Here is a 22638-nt window from a genome sequence, read left to right on the forward strand (position 1 = left end):
CGGGGTTTCACCATGTTATCCAGGCTGGTCTCAAACTCCTGACCTCTTGATCCGCTGCCCGCCTTGTACTCTCAAAATGCTGGGATTACAGGCGTGAGCCACCGCGCCTGACCCCTTGTTTCTTTTTAATATTCTAGTTTGGCTACTAGAAAATTCAAAATTCACATGTGGCTCATATTTTATTTCAGAGGATTACCTCCTTTTTAAAATCTCAGGCTGCCTGCTCAAAGGACCATAAGCCAGGAAGGTAAAAAACCTGAAATTTTAAAACCTTTGTTATTATATCCTTTTCATTTATGTATAGTCATATGATGTATTATTTACAAATGCATATTACCTTATACACAAGATTGAATGCAAATACCCTTTGGAGTGGGCCTATCAGCTCAGGGAGGAAGCCCTGCCTGAAAAGGCTGCAGCCTAGACGGTCACTCTTCCTTCATTCAGCCCAGCATCTAATTACATCTTCTGTCAGTCAGGGCCTGAGGGGGTGGGGTTTTAAACGCTATCCAATCAGCGAAGCTGGGCTGGGTACTGTCCAATCAGGCACGCAGCTTGAGCGGAGAGGACGGCTTCCGGGATGTGGCGGGATTTGTCGGATCCTTTGTCTCCAGCTGCAGCTGGAGCTCCAGGTTTCGTCTTCACTGCTGTGTCCTCTGCTTCTAGAGGCGCAGGCTGTGTGGCCCTGTGACCTGCAGGTATTGGGAATCCACAGCTAGGACGCCGGGACCCCCCGGAAGCCTAGAAATGGTGAGAGTGCGGAGTCCGACATCCCGAGAGAGGGGAAGGGCTGGTTGAAACCGGTGGGAAGTGGCTGTGGCGGGACTCAGGCCTCCCTATAGTCAGCTTCACAATCTGCGCCCCGAGTTCTCCTTGCCCGGCTCGGCCTCAGTCGCCTTCAGCCATAAGATGGCGGTTGCGCCGACAGCCGGGCCCCCGGGCGTCCTGTGTCCTCTGCATAGTGACTGTGCCCTTGCCTGGAGCCCTCTCTAGGGATCTCTGCATTCGCAGCGCAGCTTCTCTACCGGATTGTGCAGGAACTATGAGAGGGTCGTCAGGGGAGGATCCTGACTTGGTTCATGAATGGGAAGAACTTTGTTCCGTGGGGTTCCCAGTTCCTATTTTCTCCTATTAAAAGTTAATGGGAGTCACTGCAAAAATATTAAAAGAATTTAATCGAAGAGTGGTTCTAGGCCGGGCGCTGTGGCTCACGCCTGTGATCCCAGCACTTTGGAAGGCCGAGGCGGGCGGATCACGAGGTCAGGAGATCAAGAACATACTGGCTAACACCGTGAATCCCCGTCTCTACTAAAAATACAAAAAATGAGCCGGGCGTGGTGGCGGGCGCCTGTAGTCCCAGCTACCTGGGGGACTGAGGCAGGAAAATGGCTTGAACCCAGGAGGCAAAGCTTGCAGTGAGCCGAGATCGCGCCACTGCACTTCAGCCTGGGCGACAGAGCGAGACTGCCTCAAAATAAATAAATAAAGAGCGAGACTGCCTCAAAATAAATAAATAAATAAATAAATAATTTAATCAAAGAATGGTTCTAGAATTGTAGAGCACCGAGCTATGGTTTGTAGTTTGTGGTCTATGGGAGAGGCTTGAAAGAAAGTCTTTTGTAAAATGCATGATGAAGAAAACCAAATTTAGTAATTAGTTAGGTACAGTTATGTGGTTTCTTAATTTGTACATTAAAGGTGAAAATTTCCTGGTTACGTGATTGGAGCTCAATTGGCAGTTTATAGTTGGTGAAGCCTGAATTTTGTTTCTCTTAATGTAGTAATTAAAAATAATGCACCGGAGTTACATTTTTTAATTAAAATAGGAACCCAGGGACTAGAGACATGTCAGTCTAATTGCCTGCCACTTAATTTTTATTTTCACACTCCACAGGGAAGTGATTTTCTGCTGTATTTTTCACCTTGGTCCCAAGCAGGGTCTTAAGTCTAACTACCATCCCTCATTACTCCAGCCTCATTCTGGCTTGCAGGAAGATACTAAATTTTCAATTTCTTCTGGAGTTCCCAAATGCCAGCTTTCCCTCCCTAATTCACGTTGTCATATATTTGTGTTTTTTTGTTTTTTGTTTTGTTTTGTTTTTGAGATGGAGTCTCCCTCTGTCTCCCAGGCTGGAGTGCAATGGCAGGATCTCTGCTCACCGTAACCTCCGCCTCCCGAATTTAAACAATTCTCCCGCCCCAGCCTCCCTAGTAGCTGGGATTATAGGCGCGCGCCATCATACTCGGCTAATTTTTGTGTTTTTTGTAAAGACGGGGTTTCACCATGTTGGACAGGCTGGTCTCGAACTCCTGACCTCAGGTGATCCGCCCGCATCGGCTTCCCAAAGTGCTGGGATTACAGGCGTGAGCCACCGCGCCTGGCCACGTATTTTGTAGTGTACTTTTTATACCATATTTTAATTAATTATTTTTTGGCAAAGCATTAAATGGTGTTTTTTGTTTTTTTTTTTTTTTGACGGAGTTTCGCTCTTGTTGCCCAGGCTGGAGTGCAAAGGTGCCTACTGGGCTCACTGCAACCTCCACCTCCAGGTTCAAGAGGTTCTCATGCCTCATCCTCCCAAGTAGCTGGGATTACAGGCATACCCCACTATGCCCGGCTGATTTTGTATTTTTTAAAAAAGAGATAAGGTTTCTCCACGTTGGTCAGGCTGGTCAGGAACTCCCTACCTCAGGTGATCCACCTGCCTTGGCCTCCCAAAGTGCTGGAATTACAGGCGTGAGCCACTGCGCCATGCATAAATGGGGTTTTTGGGGTTTTTTGTTTGTTTTTTGTTTGAGATGGAGTTTTGCTCTTGTTGCCCAGGCTGCAGTGCAGTGGCAGATCTCGGCTCACCTCAACCTCCGCCTCCCGGGTTCAAGCGATTCTCCTGCCTCAGCCTTGGAGTAGCTGGGATTACAGGCATGTGCCACCATGCCCAGCTAATTTTGTATTTTTAATAGAGATGGGGTTTCTCCATGTTGGTCAGGCTGGTCTCGAACTCCTGTCCTCAGGTGATCTGCCCGCCTTGGCCTCCCAAAGTGTGGGGATTACAGGCGTGAGCCACCACACCCAGACAAATGGTGCTTTTAAGAAGATTTGTTATCTGTTTGTAAATATTTTCCATGAAAAGAAAGCAAATGATAATCCCCTCACACTGTATTGCAAAAAATCTCAGTGTGTTTTTTCCTTTTATCTTTTTAGGCACAGATATGTTATCAGAATTTTTTTGGGTCAGAGTTCCACTTTGGAAAATTTATGGGGTGATGTGTCCTCAGCTACCATTTAGTTTTTTCCTGGTCCTGGGTTTCAGTATTATCTGGGGATAAACTGAGATATCTGCCATGGTTATGTCAACTAGAGTGTCTAGTGGATATCGGCTCTGGTTTATTTTCTCCCATAGGACGACCTGAGATATGGAGTGTATCCTGTCAAGGGGGCAAGTGGATACCCTGGGGCTGAGAGGAATCTTCTGGAGTACTCTTATTTTGAAAAGGTAACCCCATGATATGTTAAAATTGTCTTCGGGACCAGCTTGACAAACATGGGGAAACCCCGTCTCTACTAAAAATACAAAAAACTTAGCTGGGCATGGTGGTGCATGCCTGAATTTCCAGCTACTCAGGGTTGCTGAGGCAGGACAATCACTTGAACCTGGGAGGAAGAGGTTGCGGTGAGCCGAGATCCTGCCATTGCACTCTAGTCTGGGCAACAAGAGTGAAACTCCGTCTCATAATAGTGATAATAATAATTATTCTAATAATGAATAAATTGTCTTCTATCAACCCAGCTTCCATTTCATGGAGATAAATTGCTTGTCAGCCAATCAGATGCTGGTAGTGAGGGGAAAACACAGAAATGATTTCTGCCCCCTGGATTCTGTAAGGGAGCAGAATAGTGAAATGAATATAGTAAAAGAAAAAGTAAAACAAAAGTGAAAAATATGTGACCAAAAACTAGTATCCCAAAAGACAAACAACAAAAACAACAACAAACTGACTCCAGTGAGATGGCGTAAGAGCTTGCAAAGTAAAATGCACCTGGGACAGTCACCGAGAAATGGTGCAGTGTCTCCTGAATGGGTGGTTCTTGAGCACATAAGTGAGCAGGAGTGGGTGGAAGGATCTCTCCAGTAATTGAATGGCCTGACTTGAAACATGAGTCAGACACATCTGTTATTTAACCAGCACTGCCATTCCTGGATTTGTCCACCTTGAGATTTGTTCACTTATTTTCACCTCAGTTTTTTAGCTGTAACTTGTGTTATATTAGTAGGGCTTGAAAGGTAGAAAAATATTTACAAAGGGCATAAAAGATGTGGGTTTCAAAAAAAATTAATCATATATTTCATCTGTCAAAAATTTTCACTTACCTTTTTCTTTCCCAGAGTGAGTTTACAAATTTTCTCAGGTGTGGTTTTTTTATGGCTGGGTGATTTCAAATAGAATTTCAAGGCTTAGCTTTTAGAATGCTACCAAAAAAGAAGAGGAAAAATCTCTATTCCATTTTTGCTGTAGAAAATGAATACATTTCCACAAGAAAATGTGGTGGATAATTGGTGAGTTACATAGATTCATAAAAACATCAGTTCCTTTTTTTCTCAGGGTAAATTTTTGACAGCGAATATCTCTGTTTGAATTCTGTTATCTTGATTTCTGAGTTTTATGCTTAATTTTATGAGATGAAACTTGGTACTGCCTAGAAGTGTTTCCACGTGACTAAATGTTTGCTGCATGATTTTTAATGGAATTAATGAAATAATACATTTATTTTCTGAAAGAAATACTTTTGCTTTACTTATTAAGGTATAAAATGTAAGCACCTTAAAATTTTCTTCCCTTATATGAACACTGTGTTTGAGTAATTTTTTTGGATTTTTCAAACACTTAGTTTCAAAAACCAAGTGAGTAACTCTAACATGGAAATTAAAGCTTGAGCCCAGTGACTCAGAGCTAAAGCTCATATTGAGACTGCAAAAGGAGGTTATTAAAGGTCCAGTTAGTTTTTTCTGGAGAGCCTCTCCTGCAGGTGTTCCAGCCTGCTCACTCCAGTCATGGAAGAAGCCTTTCTGCTGAGAGAAGCTACAGAATCCTGGAAAGCTACAGGCAGATGAGTTAAGGTTAAGACAAAAGGGGACTGGGAGGGTCTTACTGACCATGAAGTTGTTATTGTTTTAAGGCAGTTTCTAGACTTTGTAATATGTTACAAAGTTAGATTTCTGTTAAAAAATTTGAATTCCAGACCCAGGCGCGGTGGCTCATACCTGTAATCCCTGCACTTTGGGAGACCAAGGTGGGCAGATCACCTGAGGTCAGGAGTTTGAGAACAGCCCGACCAATATGGTGGAACCCCATCTCTACTAAAAATACAAAAATTAACTGGGCATGGTGGTGGGTTCCTGTAATCCCAGCTATTCTGGAGGCTGAGAGAGGAGAAATGGTTGAACCCAGGAGTCAGAGGTTGCAGTGAGCTGACACGATGCCACTGCACTCCAGACTGGGTGACAGAGTGAGGCTCCATTTCAAAAAAAAAAAAAAATTGAATTCTAGAGCCGGGCATGGTAGCTCACATCTGTAATCCCAGGACTTTGTGAGGCTGAGGCGGGCATACCACCTGATGTCAGGAGTTCGAGACCAGCCTGACTAATATGGTGAAACCCCATCTCTACTAAAAATACAAAAATTATCCAGGCGTGGAGACGTGCACCTGTAGTTCCAGCTACTTAGGAGGGTGAGACAGAAGAAATGCTTGAACCCAGGAGATGGAGGTTGCAGTGAGCCGAGATTCATGCCACTGCACTCCAGCCTGGGCAATAGAGCAAGAATCCGTCTCAAAAAAAAAAAAAAAAGAATTCAAAAAGAGGATTGCAACAGGAGGAATACCAATTATAAAAACTTTAAGGAATGCAATTTTAGGTAGACAAGGACTTTTTTTCATAGAGTGGAGCCTACAAGATTAGAAAGTATGGAGGGGAATGGCAAATGGGGGTTAAAAATCAGATTTCAGATCAGAGAATGTTTTATCCTGAAGTCAGCATGTTCTTAGGAGGCATATAGAATGACTTGGTATAATGGCTCAGATTGAGGGTAGCTCAAAATTCAGTAGTCTGTGAAACATTTTATTTAGACCACTGAAGACAAATACAGCTGACTCTTTTAATGAGAAAAAGAAGAAAAGGTGCCAAGTTTTTACCAAAAAAGGGTCCCAGTCCAAACCTCAAGAGAGGGTCCTTGGATTTCACTCTAAAGAAGAATTCTGGGTGAGTTCATAGAGTAAAATGAAAGCAAGTTTATTAAGAAAGTAAAGAAATAAAAGAATTGCTTAATCCATAGGCAGAGCAGTCCGGAGACCTACTGGTTGCCCATTTTATGGTTCTTTTTTTTTTTTTTGAGATGGAGTCTTGCTCTGTTGTGAGGCTGGAGTGCGGTGGCATGATCTCTACTCACAGCAGCTTCTGCCTCCCAGGTTCAAGCCATTCTCCTGCCTCAGCCTCCTGACTGACTGGGACTACAGCCATCCACCACCACACCCAGCTAAATTATTTTTGTATTTTTAGTAGAGACGGGTTTCACCATGATGGCTAAACAAGGGGTGGATTATTATCCCAATTTTAAACCATATAGGGTAACTTCCTGATATTTTTATGGCATTTGTAAACTGTCATGGCACTGGTGGGAGCGTAGCAGTGAGGATGACCAGAGGTCACACTCATTGCCATCTTGGTTTTGTTGGGTTTTATGCTGCTGCTTTACTGCAAGCTGTTTTGCTAGCCAGGTCTTTATGACCTGTATCCTGTGCTGACCTCCTATCTTATCCTGTGACATAGAATGCCTAACTATGTGGGAATTCAGCCCAGTAGGTCTCAGCCCTATTTAACCACCCCCTATTCAAAATGGATTTGCCCTGGTTCAATACGCCTCTGACATTTCTCCCCTCTTTTGTACAAAAAACCCCCTTAATCACAAGAGGGATGAAAAGTCATCTTCTGTAACTACTTCATGCTGTATAGGGGCAATGATATTCTTCCTTAACTATTAGAGTCTTTTGTATTTGAGGTAGACTGGAGCTCAGTCAAAACTCATCAGTATGGTGACGGCCATTCATAACTCTGAGTTTCAAAAAAGGGGTTCTCTCTAAGATTAATTAGTGTTTAATTTAAGAAAACATCTAGGTTGGGTAGGTTGGGCGTGGTAGCTCATGCCTGTAATCCCAGCACTTTGGGAGGCTGAGGCGGGCGGGTCGCTTGAGGTCAGGAGTTCAAGACCAGTCTGGCCAACATGACGAAACCCTGTCTCTACCAAAAGTACAAAAAATTAGCCAGGCGTGGTGGGGCGTGCCTATAATCCCAGGTACTCAGGAGGCTGAGGCAGGAGAATCACTTGAACCCAGGAGGCAGAGGTTGCAGTGAGCCAAGATCGCACCACTGCACTCTAGTCTGGGTGACAGGGAGACTCCATCTCAAAAAAAAAAAAAAAAAAAAAGAATAGGAAACATCCAGAAAGTTTATCCTGCATTTCTACACAAAAAGTACAACTGCAATATATTTGACAAATTCAGGCAGCCGCTTCTTGATAGCAAAAGGATCATTTCCAGAAGTCCCATCAGCTCTCAGGTTTCCCCTTTTAGAGGAGAAAAAGCTCCCCATATCCCTTGGTCCTATGGATGCCTAATTCTGTCACTCATAGGCACCAGCAAAGAGTGCAAGACAGATTAATCTAAAAGAATAGCAATTAACATCCAGTAATGTGAAACCATTTCTTAGCTGAGAGGGACTTTGCTGAGAGGGGTTTCTAACCTAAATCTTAGGAAGGACTATAAACTTCCTAAGTTGGACCTTGAATCCAAGTACAGTCAAGCATCCTTGCCTTCTTTAAGAGGCTCCTTTAACCCACGCTGTCTTAGAAGAGACTCTGACTTTCCTAAGTTGTGCCTCCAACCTAATCTCATCCTTTATCTAGGTATAGGGACTCAAAGTCAGCCAGTTGGTATCCACAGATAATTTTTTGGGGGCAGGGACAGAGGTCTCTTAAGTATAGTCCTTTTGTAGTTGCCAGGAAAATGTTACCAGAAAGAAGTCTTGATTCAGACCCCAAGAGAGGGTTCCAGTATCTTGCTCAAGAAAGAATTCAGGGCAAGTCATAAAATGAAAGCAAATTTATTAAGAAAGTAAAGAAATAAAAGAAATGGCTTTCTCCATAGGCTGGTTGTGTATTTTTATGGTTATTTTTAAATTATATGCTAAATAAAGGGTGGATTATTTATATAGCTCCTTTTTAGACCTTTACGATGTAACATCCTGATGTTGCCATGGCATTTGTAACCTCTCATGGCACTGGTGGGAGGGTAGCAGGAGAATGACCAGAAGTCACTCTCATCACCATCTTGGTTTTGGTGGATTTTATCCTGCTTCTTTACTGCAAGCTATTTTATCAGCCAGGTCTTTGTGACCTGTATCTTGTGCTGACCTCCTATCTCATCTTGTGACTCAGAATGCCTAACCATCTGGAAATGCAGCCCAGTAGGTCTCAGCCTTATTTTACTCAGCCCCTATTCAAAATGGAGGCTGTGCACCTCTGACAGAGTCTGTGTCTGGCTATGTAATACATAAGAAAAGAGAGCACCATCTAAGTCATAATGGGAAGGGTATTTCTTTCTATAAACTGTTCTTGTCCTATACATTTCTTCCATTTGACTTTTCATCAGTTGTATATTTTATAATAAACTGGTAAACATAACTACAGTGTTTTCCTGAGTTCTGTGAGTAGCTCGATCAGATAATTGAACTTGAGAAAGAGTCCCCAATCTTTAAACAGTAGCTCAGACAGACAGATGGGCCTATGGGGTTTGTGACTGGCATCTGCAGTGAGGACAGTGTTGTGAGACTGAGCCCCTGGAATCAGCGTCTGTGCTGACTCTGGGTGGTGTCAGAATTCAAATATTACACACCGAGTTGGTGTTAGAGAATTGCTTGGTATTCAGCAAACTCTACAGATTTGGTGCCAGAAGAAAGATATCACAGAGGCGTGGCCTGCAATGGAACTGTAGGTGTCTGAAAATGGAAGGCTCTGTTCTGTACAGACTGTCCCACTGCCCATTGTCCTGTGATTCCAGGTCTTCTCTTAGGGTGAGAGAATGAAAACTCAGAGGAAAGGAGCTCTAATGACAGACTCCCTTGTCTCACAGCTGCCACCACAGGATTCCCACCCACTCACAAGCACACCCATTAGATATTGATGTGTCCACAGTCCTCCCAGGACTAGGCACCACCATCAGGAACTTCACCACTGCATTTTTGATCCTAGTGTTTCTTGCCAAAAAGCCACAAAAGTGTCTACAAGTCTCCTGGCATATCCCCATCCCCAGACACTGAATATGCAGCAGTAACCTGTTTTCTCCATCTACTTAGCATTATGGAGCACCTGTTCATAATCTTATCTACCTGCATGGACACAGAAATAAATCAGAGTACAGCCCCACCAGGACCACTATCTGTAGAACAAACAGTTCTTTCCAGTTACACTGCACTCTTCTTTAGCACTCATGGGTTTTTCTTTTCTTAACTTTTCTTTTTGGTTCAGGAATACATATGCAGGTTTGTTATATAGGTAAAATTGTTTCATGGGGGTTTGGTGTAGATTATTTTGTCAGTGAGTTCCTAAGCATAGCACCAAAGAGGTATTTTTTTCTGATCCTCTTTGTCCTTTTATCCTTCGTCCTCAACTAGGCCTCTGTGACTGTTCCTTCTTTATGTCCATGTGTTCTTATTATTTAGCTCTTCCTTATAAATGATGACATGCATTTGATTTTCTGTTTTGCATTAATTTTCTAAGAATGATGGTCTCCAACTCCATCCATGTTGCTGCAAAGGACTTAATCTTGGTGTTTTTTTTTGTTTGCTTGTTTTTTGAGACAAATTTTTTTTTTTCTTTTTTTTTTTTTGAGACGTAGTTTTGCTCTTGTTGTCCAGGCTGGAGTGCAATGGTGCGATCTTGGTTCACTGAAACCTTAGCCTCCCAGGTTGAAGCAGTTCTGCCTCAGCCTCCCGAGTAGCTGGGACTACAGGTGTACCCCACCAAGCCCCACTAATTTTTGTATTTTTAGTAGAAACGGAGTTTCACCACATTGGTCAGGATGGTCTCGATTTCCTGACCTTGTGATCTGCCCACTTTGGCATCCCAAAATGCTGGGATTACAGACATAAGCCACCGCACCCAGCCAGACGAATTCTTACTCTGTTGCTCAGGCTGGAATGCAGTGGCGTGATCTCTGCTCGCTGCAACCTCTGCCTCCCAAGTTCAAGTGATTCTCCTGCCTCAGCCTCCCGAATAGCTGGGATTACAGGTACTTGCCACGACGCCCAGCTAATTTTTTGTATTTTTAGTAGAGACAGGGTTTTAGTATATTGGCCAGGTTGGTCTTGAACTCCTGATCTCAAGTAATCCACCTGCGTTGGCCTCCCAAAGTGCTGGGATTACAGGCATGAGCCACAGCACCCAGCTTTGTGTTGTTTTTATATGGCCACATAGTCTTCCATGATTTTTATGTACCATATTTTACTTTGATTACATCTTTATTTTGTTTTTTGGAGACAGTGTCTCACTCTGTCACACAGGATGGAGGGCAGTGGTGCAATCTTGGCTCACTTCAGCCTCCACCTCCAAGGCTCAAGGCTTAAGGAATCCTACCTCAGCCCCTTAAGTAACTGGAACTATAGGCTCACACCATCATGCCTAATTTTTATTTTTTTATTTTTTGTAGAGATGCGGCTTTGCCATGTTGCCCAGGCTGGTCTTTAACTCTTGAGCTAAGGCATTCCATCTGCCTTAATCTCCTAAAGCACTGGGATTACAAGTGTGAGTCACCTCATGCTACTGTACTATGTTTTCAATCTAGTCTACCAACAATAGGCAATTAGGTTTATTCGATGTCTTTGTTATTGTGGACAGTGGTGAAATGAACATGCATGTTTTAAGTTTTGCATTTAAGTCTTCAATTCATGTTGAGTTGATTTTTATATATGGTGTAAGGAAGGGGACCAGTTTCAATCTTCTACATAGTGCTAACTAGTTATTCCAGTACCATTTATTAAATACAGATTTCTTTTCACATTCCTGTCAGGTTTATCAAAGATCAGATGGTTGGAGGTGTGTGGCATTATTTGTGGGCTCTCTATTCTGTTGCATTGTTCTATGAATCTGGTTTTATGCCAGTATAATGCTGCTTTGGTTACTGTAATGTAGTTTGAAGAGGGGCAATGTAATGCTTCCAGCTTCATTCTTTTTTTTTTTTGAGACATTGTCTCACATTGTTTCCCAGGCTGGAGTGCTGTGCCATGATCTCAGCTTACTGCAACCTCCACCTCCCGGGTTCAAGCTATTCTCCTGCCTCACCCTCCTGAGTAGCTGGGATTACAAGTGCACGCCACCACACCTGGCTAATTTTTGTATTTTTGGTAGAGATTGGTTTTACCGTATTGGTCAGACTGGTCTTTGAACTCCTGACCTCATGATCCGCCTGCCTCGGCCTTCCAAAGTGGTGTGATTACAGGCGTGAGCCACCATGCCCGGGCTATTGAAAGCTTTTAAAACATCTATTGAAACAACTTTGTGGTTTTTGTCTTTAGTTCTGTTTATATGATGAGTAACATTTATTGTGTGTTGAACCAACCTTTTATTTCAGAGATACAACCAAGTTGATCATAGTGCGTTAGGTTTTTGATGTTCTCCTGGATTCGGTTTGCCAGTATTTTGTTGAGGATATTTTCATCAATGTTCATTAAGAATATTGGCCTCAAGTTTTCTATTTTTTGTTTTATATTTGCCAGAGTTTGGTATCAGAATAATGTTATTTTTATAGAATAAGTTGGAAAGAAGTCCCCTTTTCTCAATCTTTTGAAATAATATTAGAAGTGGTACCAACTCTTATTTTTACATCTGGTGGAATTCAGCTGTAAATTTTTCTGATTCTTTGATGTTTTTGGTGGGTAGGCTATTTATTACTCAGTTTTGGAGCTTGTTACTGGTCTATTCAGGGATCCAATTTCTTATTTGTTCAGTCTTTGGAGGATGTATCTTTGCTCCAAGGTTACAATCTGCAAGCTTGGCCCAGATGAATTCTCTACTGATATTCATGTTGCCTCAGTTTTTTTCTTTTAGGTAGACATATTACTTAGAATGTGCTAGAGCAGCCTGTATGAAGGGATCTCTCCTTTAATTGTACTCTGCTTGCTGTAACACCCAAGGATGCAGAGTCAGGTTGATCCCACCTAGAATCTGCACATAAGTTCTGGCCTCTGCCTGGGATTTACAAGACAGGGCCAGACTTTGGATTGAGAATGTACTGAAAACCAACAGAAGGCATTTTCTGTATTATGAGATGTCAGTGTAGAAATCTTAAATCCCCCATTTGAGAGTGTGGCTCTTTAAGCTTTTCAGTCTTGTTCAGTGACCTGCTACAGTCTGGGAGAGGCTCTAGGTGTAAGTAGAATCTAATGACAGAATCTGTAAGTGTAAACAAGCATCTTAAGAGTGAGAGATCAAGGCCACAAAGGATCCAGAGGCTTAGTATTCTTGTCCATCTTCTTACCCAAAAGCTAGCAAATCAGGATAGGGGATCCAGGTTCTGGAGCTCCACCAAGGCAGTTCCATTGTCTATTTAGAATCAACCCGAGTTTCTCCAGCCTGGCTTATCACTGGGCCATCAGCCCTGGTCACTGGGAACCCTCTCCTAATCATCTGGGTGTCCTTAAGACATTTGAGGATGTCAAGGGTAGAATTATATCAGGTTAACAAGAATGATTAATTCTGTTTCTGTCTTGTTGTAAGAGAAAGGAGACATCCTGTGTTTTTTTCTCCCTCATAACAACCAAGAGATAACATCGGTTGTTACCCAGATGAGAGTTTCTCAAGTTTTCTGGTACTGGGGTGAAAGAAAAAGAGGAGGTCTGGTGACCCAAACAAACTAATTGCTTCCGTTTCATACGATCATTCAAAAAAATAGATGAAGCGGTCAAGGTCCCTGCCATCCAGGAAATTTTAGTCTAGACCAGCAACTGGATACAAGTTTGAATTAAGCATTAGATGGTTGGTACAATGAATAGATGTGTGCAAAAACAACTTGGGCTGCTTCTTTTTAATATTGTTGTGACTTCTGAAGTTATCACCTGAAGGTATATTTATGCACTGAAGAGTTGTTACTATTATTTGTGTTTCTTTTACTTTTCTAAGAATACATATTTATCTTCTAATAAAATTATCCTAGAAAACTTTAAAATTTAAACATTTAAATTGCTTATTAGTATATGTTATAAAATTGACAGCAGTGACAAAAATAGATTGTGTTACATAACTCTGGGATTTAAGGTTTTTTTTTTTTCTTTTTTCTTTTTTTCTTTTTTAGACGGAGTTTCGCTCTTGTTGCCCAGGCTGGAGTGCAGTGGCACGATCTCGGCTCACCTCAACCTCCACCTCCCGGGTTCAAGCGATTCTCCTGCCTCAGCCTCCCGAGTAGCTGGGATTACAGGAGTACACCACCACCCCGGCTAATTTTGTATTTTTAGTAGAGACGGAGTTTCTCCATGTTGGTCAGGCTGGTCTTGAACTCCCGACCTCAGGCGATCCACCCACCTCGACCTCCCAAAATGCTGGGATTACAGGTATGAGCCACCGTGCCAGGCCAGGATTTAAGTTTTTCTTAGGTAGGTTAGGAAAAACAAAACTGGAAATACCCCAGTGATGTAGAAAACAAGTTCTACCTAGTTTCTTTTCCCTGCCCCAGTTCTGATCAGATTCACCATTTTTGGAGGCCTTATTTAGGCCTGGCCCCACTCTGGAGTCTTTCCTTACAAAATGGATTTATAAAGATTCAAGTTTTGGGGGGTAAATCCTACTGACTTTCTAGAGCTGGTGCTCACAATATCCTGAAACCCAAAAACAGATACATAAGAAAAATAAACTATACATTTTAAGATCTTAATTTTTTAATTTTGTAGTAAAACCAGTACTTACAGAAACATTCCATTTAGCAACTTTTCTATTCCTGCAGATCCAGTAGGTGCTCTACAAGTCATAAACAAGTAAATATAAACACAAAAAAATTTCTCTAAACTATATTAAGCTCTTTCTATGTCTGTGTTTCTTTATATATCTTCATCTGTCTATATTTAGCTTTTAGTTATCTATATATCTTCATCTGTCTGTATATAGCTTTTAGTGCACATGTTTTTAAGAAAATCAATGACAGAGAAACAGAGAAGAAAATAATAATTCTGGGTCCTTTATCTAAATCCTGAGAATTATTGAATACTTACTATGAACTTTCAAGGTGTTATTAGGACATAATAACAAATAATAACACATAATGTGTTATTCCCAGCACAGTGCTCTCTAACGTACTATTGAGCACATAGTACCTGCTTAATAAACATTGCATTAGTTCATGTGTACTTGTTGTTTTTTAAATGCAGACTTATTCAGACATTGTTACCTTCTCTGTCCTCTGTAAACTTTAGAGAGCCAGCAAAGAATATGAAACTTTACATTTTTTGTCTTTCTTTGTGTATCAGAAATATTGTATTGTGACAAGAGTGTGGAGTGTAAGTGACCCTGTGCTGTGCCTGCTTTCTCTAATGCTAATAATGAGCCCAGGGGGAGCAACATCAGCACTGACAGGGGACTTGTTTGAAACACCCATCCATGGACGCTTTCCAAACCTACAGAATAACATTACATAAAGTGGGACCGACATTACCAAGTGGTTTTTGAGTTCATTAAAGCTTGAGAGGCAATGCTTAGCTAAGTGGTTATCAGCCTAGACTTCTCATTAGCATTACATGGCCAATTTGCAGCAATCTCTTTACTTGTACCCTTTCCACAGATTCTGTGTATTATTCTAGGTGAAAGTATTTGTGTTGTTTTAATTGTTTCTCATGTGACTCTAAGGCGAGACCAGAATCAAGTGTGTGGGGTTCAAGATACATTCATGAGAGTTTGCACTAAAAGGTAGTCACAGGTACTGTTCTGTTTGGTTTTGATAGGGAGAGGTCAATGTCACCCATATTTCCATTACTGTAGCAGAAATTGCTGGTGTTTGTGGCAAAGGCAGGCACCTGAAGACAGAAATAGAGAAACATATTTTTATATTCATCAAGCAGTTCATTGTTCCTGAATCTCTGCTGCTATAAAGGACAGAAATGGGTGGGCTTTTTCTACAGGTCTTATTTATTTTTTCTGTGGGTGTGAGGCTTGCAGGTAAACAGGTGGTGCTGACACCTTTAAAGGAATTTTTTCAAGATGCAGGCATAACTTCTCCAGAGAATGTCATCTGAAAAGCATTTCCAAAGAAGATGAAAGAGGAAAAATGGCTTTTTTTTTCCCTCAGCTAAACATGTCTCAGATGAAGAGCTGTGTCCACTCTGCCTCCTGGAGTGCGATGCATTTAGTCCTTGCAAACCTTTACTTCTCTGCTTGTGTTTCTTTCCCCTAATGAGTTTAACTACTTTAAAAAATTCTTGTGATAGTCAAGGGTCTCTGCAAAATATTTCTCTCCTATATCCCAGAGCCTTCTCTACACTCTCTAAATCATGACTTCTTATATGCCATGCAGAATTCTTACCATGAATTTATAATCTGCAGTATTAAAAATGTTTCCCTTGTTGCTGTTGAACGTGGGAAGATGTGGATACTCAAGATTCCTGTTGGGGGAATGTTCTTAGTAAAGACGGAGAACATGTAATGTTGAGGTTTCATATGTGTTCATTAGCTCTATTCAGAACAGGATTAAGAAAATCCTCATTTAAACAGGATGGCATTTATTACCCTGAAAGTTATGAAAAAAAAATTATTGGGCAATGCTTTCTGGGGTGCTCAAGAAAGACTACTTTAAATTGTTATTAAAAATTTCAGAACGTAGGAGATATCTGCATCTTAAACTGCATAAAACTGATTTTTTCTGTATGATTAAATTCAGACTATACTTTCTGGGGGGCAGTATCTCAGCAGTGATGCTGTGTTATTTGGTGTGCGTCAGCACATCATAAACATTTGTCCTCGTGCAGTTGATTTTAAAATTTACTTCAAGAGCTCTCTGAAATATTTATTTCAGTATAGAGTTAATTATTTTTCTCTTCATTATTAAGTATCTTTATGTAGCTAAAGAAGAGCTGTGCATAAACCATCACATTTAATCTGGTAGCTGCCTTTCTTTCTTAGGTTTTGTTTGCATATGTCTATCTTTGGAAAATGAAGACTCTTATCTTTGTTTACAGGCCAGAAAAATTGGTAAAACTCAGACTCTTCCACTTACTGGATGTTTGACAAAATATTCTTTTTGGGCCAAACACATTGGCATTACTAGTGAGCTTGTTAGACATTCAGAATCTCCGATTTTATTTCACATCTTCTGAAAATAAAAATCTGCACAAGATCTCCAGTTTATTGTTCACATTGAAACTTGAGAGGCGCCGTCTAACTCAACATGTCATTTTTGCCTAAAAAATATGCACTACTCATTCTTTGTGATGCAAATATAACACTAAAAAATGTACATGTTTGTGTTTATGCCTTTAGTTTTATACCTTATTGTTCATAAAATTATCATATATACACTGGTATTGTGGATCTTAAACCATTCTCAGAGTTAGAGAATACATTAGAGAATATTTCTATGTTGAGAATGTTGGATGATTTCAGTCATTCCTGTAAGTCAGAACCAACTTTCTTTACTCTCTCATTTAACCTTAATTCAAATGATAAATTCTACCCGTGGACACTTGTAAATATGTGTGTATGTGTGTTTTTCAGGGGCCGTTGACATTTAGGGATGTGGTCATAGAATTCTCTCAGGAGGAGTGGCAATGTCTGGACACTGCTCAGCAAGATTTGTATAGGAAAGTGATGTTAGAGAACTTCAGAAACCTGGTGTTCTTGGGTGAGAATAACTTTAATGCACCATTCGTTATATACACTAAAGGTTTCATTTCTCCATTTTTGTAGAATAATTTTTGGTAATTTATGCTTTGCATAAATGAGTTTCTGATTCCTGTTTTCAAAAAATCTCGAGGAATTATCTGCGTAGAAAAAAAAATTTCCTCAAGATGTTTTATCTTAGCCTGAACTTTTTGCATTCCTGAGCTGGTCTGTACCCTTCACTCTAGAGTAGTGGTAGTTTCGGAAATTTAGTAGTATAAAATATTGTTGCCCGTATGTTAAAATCTATTTGCCACCACTAATTTTTGATTCATAAGTACTGAGTAGTGAAATTAAGGGCCTACAAATTTAAAATATTTTCTAAATGTTAAGAACTTTCTGTCATTAAATAGAATTTTGGGATGAATTTTCTAGAATACTCTTACATCCTCTTTACTAAGCACAGTAATAGGTAGGTAATTAGAGAATATGAGCAAGATTCATGTTACTTATTTTTAATAAAGCAGGTATTGATGTCTCTAAGCCAGATCTGATCACCTGTCTGGAGCAAGGAAAAGATCCCTGGAATATGAAGAGACACAGTATGGTAGCCACACCCCCAGGTAGGTGAGAGTGAATAAAACAGTTGACATAGATGAAAGGTTGGAAGATTACAAAAAAAAAAAAAAAGGCAAGTCCCTATAATGTGATTTGGGAAGCTGTGTTCCAAAGCAAATAGATTCTGGGAAGCCTGAGGTGTGTGTTTCGGTTTTTTTGTTGTTGTTGTTGCTCTCACATAGGGCCATCTTCTGTCTTAGGCTTTTAAATTCTCTAAGGAGTCTACTTTCACTTCATTGATTTTCCTTCAAGTTTACAGTGAGAGCCAGAGTCCTCTATGGCATATAAGAGACTACATAATCTGACTGCTTTTCCATTGTTTTGGGGGACACACAAATACCTGCATGATTTTGAGAAACTTTATGTTAAACTATTTTTTTAGTTCTCTCTTGCATCATGTCTAAAATGTGTGAGAATAGTCGTCACTGTTCTATTGGTTTTTATGTTAATTTTCTGCACATTCCATCCTTTTTAATTAGTATATTCTTGAAATATAGTCTGAAATTATAAATATGATGTCCCTCTGCTTTGTTCTTTTTCCTCAAGATTGCTTTGGCTATTCAAATTTATTGTAGTTTTTTTGTTTTGTTTTGTTTTTTGTTTTGAGACAGAGTTTCACTCTTGTTGCCCAGACTGGAGTGCAATGGCACAATCGTGGCTCACCATAACCTCTGCCTCCAGCGATTCTCCTGCCTCAGCCTCCCAAGTAGCTGAGACTACAGGCATGTGCCACCATGCCTGGCTAATTTTGTATTTTTAGTAGAGCTGCCTCAGCCTCCCAAAGTGTTGGGATTACAGGTGTAAGCCAGTACACCCAGACTTTTTTTCTATTTTATACTTTCATTCCATTTTGATCATAGAATGTAATTCATAAAATGTCAAATTTAACAAATTTTTAAGATGCCGTTTTTGGCCTAACAGGTGGTCTATCAAAGAGAATATTGCATAAGCTATTGAGAAGGATATGTTTCCTCATATTCTTGAGGACTCTTCTCTATTTCTCTGTTAAAAATAATTGTACTGGCCAGGCGCCGTGGCTCACGCCTGTAATCCCAACACTTTGGGAGGCCAAGGCAAGCGGATCATCTGAGTTCAGGAGTTCGAGACTAGCTTGACCAACGTGGAGAAACCCCGTCTCTATTAAAAATACAAAATTAGCCAGGCATGGTGGTGCATGCCTGTAGTCCCAGCTACTCAGGAGGCTGAGGCAGCAGAATCGCTTGAACCCAGGAGGCGGAGGTTGTGGTGAGCCGAGATTGTGCCATTGCACTCTCAAGCCTGGGCAACAAGAGCAAAACTCAAAAAAAAAAAAGATTGTATTATACTGCCTTCAGTTCCTCTCTTCACTTACTAATATTCTGTCTTGTTTTATTTTTATTACAGAAAGTGGGTTATTGAAATTTCCTACTATAATTATATTGCTGTCTAGGTGTTTCTTCCAGTCTGTCAATATTTGCTTTATATATTTGGAAGCTTAGTGTGACATAGACACAGACACACACACACACATGCACACACAAATTTGTCATAGGTTCCCAGTTAATCTATTATTGTTTAATGTCCTTCTTTGTCTCTTTGCAATTTTGACTTAAAATACTTTATGTAAGATATGACAGTTTTTGACTTAAGATGTAGATTTTGTAATACTATTTTTACTTCTGCTCTCATTTGGTTAGTATTTGCATGCAATGTCTAAATCTATTTTGCCACCTTCAATATTTTTTATCATTAGATGTCAGCTGACCCTTGTAGAAAGGCAAATTGGATCTTGGTTTTTAATAATTTTAAATACATGTCTTTATTGAAAGTATGTCTCTTAATTGGAAAGTTTTCTGAAGCAAAGAGACTTACTAATTTTTTTGTTGTTGTTCTGTTTGATTCTTGCATCTTTGTCCTACATTTTCTCTCTTTCTGTTTCTCTTGTGGCTGTTTTATTTGTACTTTGATATGCTTTTACTTCTTTCTTATTTTGTTTTCTGTATCTATACAGGCGTATTCTTTGTAGTTCATGGGAGATTACATAAAACTTCTAAAAGATACAATATATTTCAGTCTGGTTAAAAATGAACTTTAGTTGCATGCAAAAATTTTTTCTCATTACATATGTTCTCAGATTTGTCATTGATATTGCTAATTACATTTTTTATTTTGTATATTAACAGATATTTATAATGATTTCTATGCTTTTATCTTTCAAATTTTGGAGATTAATTAAAAATTTCTTCTGTGCCATTGTGATAATGCTAAGAAATTTATTTTTGTGTATGTGCATGTCTTTCCCAAAAAATAATGTGTTTTAATATGATTTCGTGTTGCCTTGTTGAATCATCTTATTTTCATTGGAAGCAACTGCTTTCAGCACCTTTTATATGTAAGGAAGTGTCCATATACTTTTTAAAGTTTGGTTATTTTTGAAGTTTTTTTTCTTTTTATTTAGCAGGACAAATTTGGTGATGGTGTTACACTTGATAACTGTTTTCTTCAGAAATTTGACTATACCACACAGTTTCCTTCTGTCCTGAAAAATTTTTGTTGAGAATCCACTGGCTATCTCATAAGAGTATTCGTGCAAATAATATCACTTTTTTTTTTTTGAGATGAAGTATCACTCTTGTTCTCCAGGCTGGAGTGAAACAATGTGATTTCACCTCACTGCGTCCTGGGTTCAAGCAGTTCTCCTACCTCAGCCTCCCGAGAAGCTGGGATTACAGGCATATGCCACCACACCCGGCTAAGTTTGTATTTTAAGTAGAGACGGGATTTCTCCATGTTGGTCAGGTTGGTCTCGAACTCCTGACCTCAGGTGATTCACCCATCTCAGCTTCCCAAATTGCTGGGATTACAGGTGTGAGCTACCACGCGCAGCCAACACATCACTTTCATCTTGCAGCTCCCAAGATTCTCTTTTCTGTGACTTTTAAAATTGTGCTTACATATGAGTTTGATATAAGTATCTTTGTATCCTAGTTTGTTTGTCGAGTTTCTTCATTTTTATGTCATTTTTAAAAGATTTTTCAGTTATTTTTTATATTTTTTACCTCTATTATTTTTTTTGATATTTTAAATATTTCTGTTCTTATTTCCGGTTTTCTGATTTTCTATAGTTCTCTGTGTTCATATTTTACTCATTGAGTATTATTCAATTTATTTTCAATTTTAAAAATGAAGGTACACATCATTTTTTATTTCTTTCTGAAAATTTTATATTTTTGTTGGAACCACATTGCCCTGTTTTATATATATTCTAATCTTTTATTAAAATTTGCACGTTTACCTGCAAAAAATGTTACCTGTCCCAGTCTTTATAATGTGGCTTTCTCCTGGCACACTTTGAACAATTATCTGGGTTAGAGATTCTGAGAGTCTCTCAAACATACTCTCAGAATATGTCTTGTTTGAAATTTTGTGTTTATTTTTTAGTTAAAGGAAATTATTTATCTTCTTTGTTAATACTCAGTAATCACTTGCTGTACCTCTGTTCTTTCTGTGGTACTGCAGTCTGTTCACTGCTGTAACATTTACCTGTGATCTCAGCAGACTCAAACTGTCATTCCAAAGTATACCACCATTTCTTTCAGCACTGTATGTCATGGGTGACAGAAACCAGTGTCTTCAAAGGCTCCTACAAGCAAGTAATAAAGATATATGAGCCGGTATTTTACTTGTGTTTTTATTTTATTTTATTTTATTATTTTTGAGGCCACATTTTTTAAAATTGACAACTCAGTCTCTACATACATGCAGTATTGCATGAATTATAAGTAGATCAACAATTATATTATTGATACAAACTCATGAGCATTTACATAAAACTACCACTCTAGGTTTTGGTGTGTTTTGTGCCAGCTACTTTAGTGAATAAAAGGAACTAAACTACTTGAATTCATGAGAATCAGCTTTCAAAAAAAGCATATATGTCATCTCATAGAATATTTAATATGTCAAACCCAGGAAAATCAGTAACTAAGTGACAGAAGGACCACTTTTAAAGAAAAGTTGATGATAAAAATGTTAGGCTAAAATATTAACAACTTTAGCAACTGGACCAAGGAACCATAAAGTATATGCACACTGGGAGTTTTAAGAAAAGATCCCCACGTTCTCCTGCACAATGAGGACCACATTCCAAAAACATAATTCTGGGTTGTTACAATGTCTTCTCTGCTACAAACCATAGTTTCAAAGATGAAAGAAACAAGATGGTAATTCACATAAAAGGGTTTTAAAATTCTTTCCATTCAAAATAAAATAAAAATAATATGATCTCTATCAAATTATAAAGAAATTATATCAAAATGGTGACCAAATAAAGAACACAGACCATTTGCCTTCACTGACTGCCTCAGAGGGCAGAGCATGTGTCACCTACAAGGAAGGGGAGGTGTGGGTAGAGTCCCTACTCTCCCCGGGCCTGTGGAGTGGGGCCGGATAGGAGCCCTTTGGTTTCCCTGGGGTTTTGCTTCCTCACATAGGGAATTGAGGGAGGCGGGCTAGATGACTTTAAGAGACCCCTCAACTAAAAGAATCGAAGTCACCTTGAGATCCCATCTCTGAGCAGGCACATAAGGTGGCAAAAGAAATGGATTGAAAAACAGATGGATGATGTCTTTCTCACCTTTTAATACCATCACTGAGAACTAATCTGTACTATAGTTGAAGAAAATCTTTGCCTGGTACTATTAAAGGGTATGCAGTGAGGCATCTGACAATGAAATTTTTCATAAAAATATATAAAAAGGCTTTATTAAGTTTGGGTGGAAAGACAATGCACCCGCATGTTACTACTACCAGCAGTCAGGACGTCCTGTCTCAGATTTTAGGAGTCACCGATCTGGTTGGGAGAAATGCTGAGGGGGATGCATATTCAAGCCATTCAGTAGAGAGTTAAGGAGTGCACACTGTTCAGGAAGTGGATAAACAGGTGCCCAGGAAGGCAACTTTAATGAAACTGGTTCTAAAACAAAGGATGCAAGAGACCTAAATGATCCAAAGAGAGTGATGGCTTCTCATTTTCTGTCCCCTAATGAGAATACAAACTTTCTTTTTTTTTTTTTTTTGAGACGGAGTCTCGCTCTGTAGCCCAGGCTGGAGTGCAGTGGCCGGATCTCAGCTCACTGC

The 22638-nt window shown here is 39.8% G+C and overlaps 2 protein-coding genes and 1 pseudogene across 6 annotated transcripts in view; 2 read left to right on the plus strand and 1 right to left on the minus strand.

Moving 5' to 3' along the window:
• LOC693354 (uncharacterized) overlaps positions 1-22638 on the plus strand; it is a 171528-nt gene that overhangs the window by 139103 nt on the left and 9787 nt on the right.
• LOC106994678 (hsc70-interacting protein pseudogene) overlaps positions 1-22638 on the minus strand; it is a 146369-nt pseudogene that overhangs the window by 42033 nt on the left and 81698 nt on the right. The gene's annotated exons all lie outside the window — the stretch shown is intronic.
• On the plus strand, positions 595-21176 carry LOC693477 (zinc finger protein 738). 4 transcript variants are annotated; one of them, XM_077978634.1, is made up of 6 exons: positions 595-750; positions 3402-3494; positions 13397-13652; positions 16798-16924; positions 17430-17525; positions 21099-21176. In XM_077978634.1, exons 3-6 carry the CDS (start codon positions 13575-13577, stop codon positions 21167-21169), a joined length of 372 nt encoding a protein of 123 aa, XP_077834760.1. In that variant the 5' UTR covers positions 595-750; positions 3402-3494; positions 13397-13574; the 3' UTR covers positions 21170-21176. The 4 variants fall into 4 exon arrangements, with proteins under 4 accessions (XP_077834760.1, XP_077834758.1, XP_077834761.1 ...); XM_077978632.1 differs by lacking the exon at positions 13397-13652 and having other exon boundaries at positions 17427-17525; XM_077978635.1 differs by lacking the exon at positions 13397-13652 and having other exon boundaries at positions 20118-21176.

This window comes from Macaca mulatta, chromosome 19 (assembly GCF_049350105.2).
Source record: "Macaca mulatta isolate MMU2019108-1 chromosome 19, T2T-MMU8v2.0, whole genome shotgun sequence".
Classification (NCBI taxonomy): domain Eukaryota; kingdom Metazoa; phylum Chordata; class Mammalia; order Primates; family Cercopithecidae; genus Macaca; species Macaca mulatta.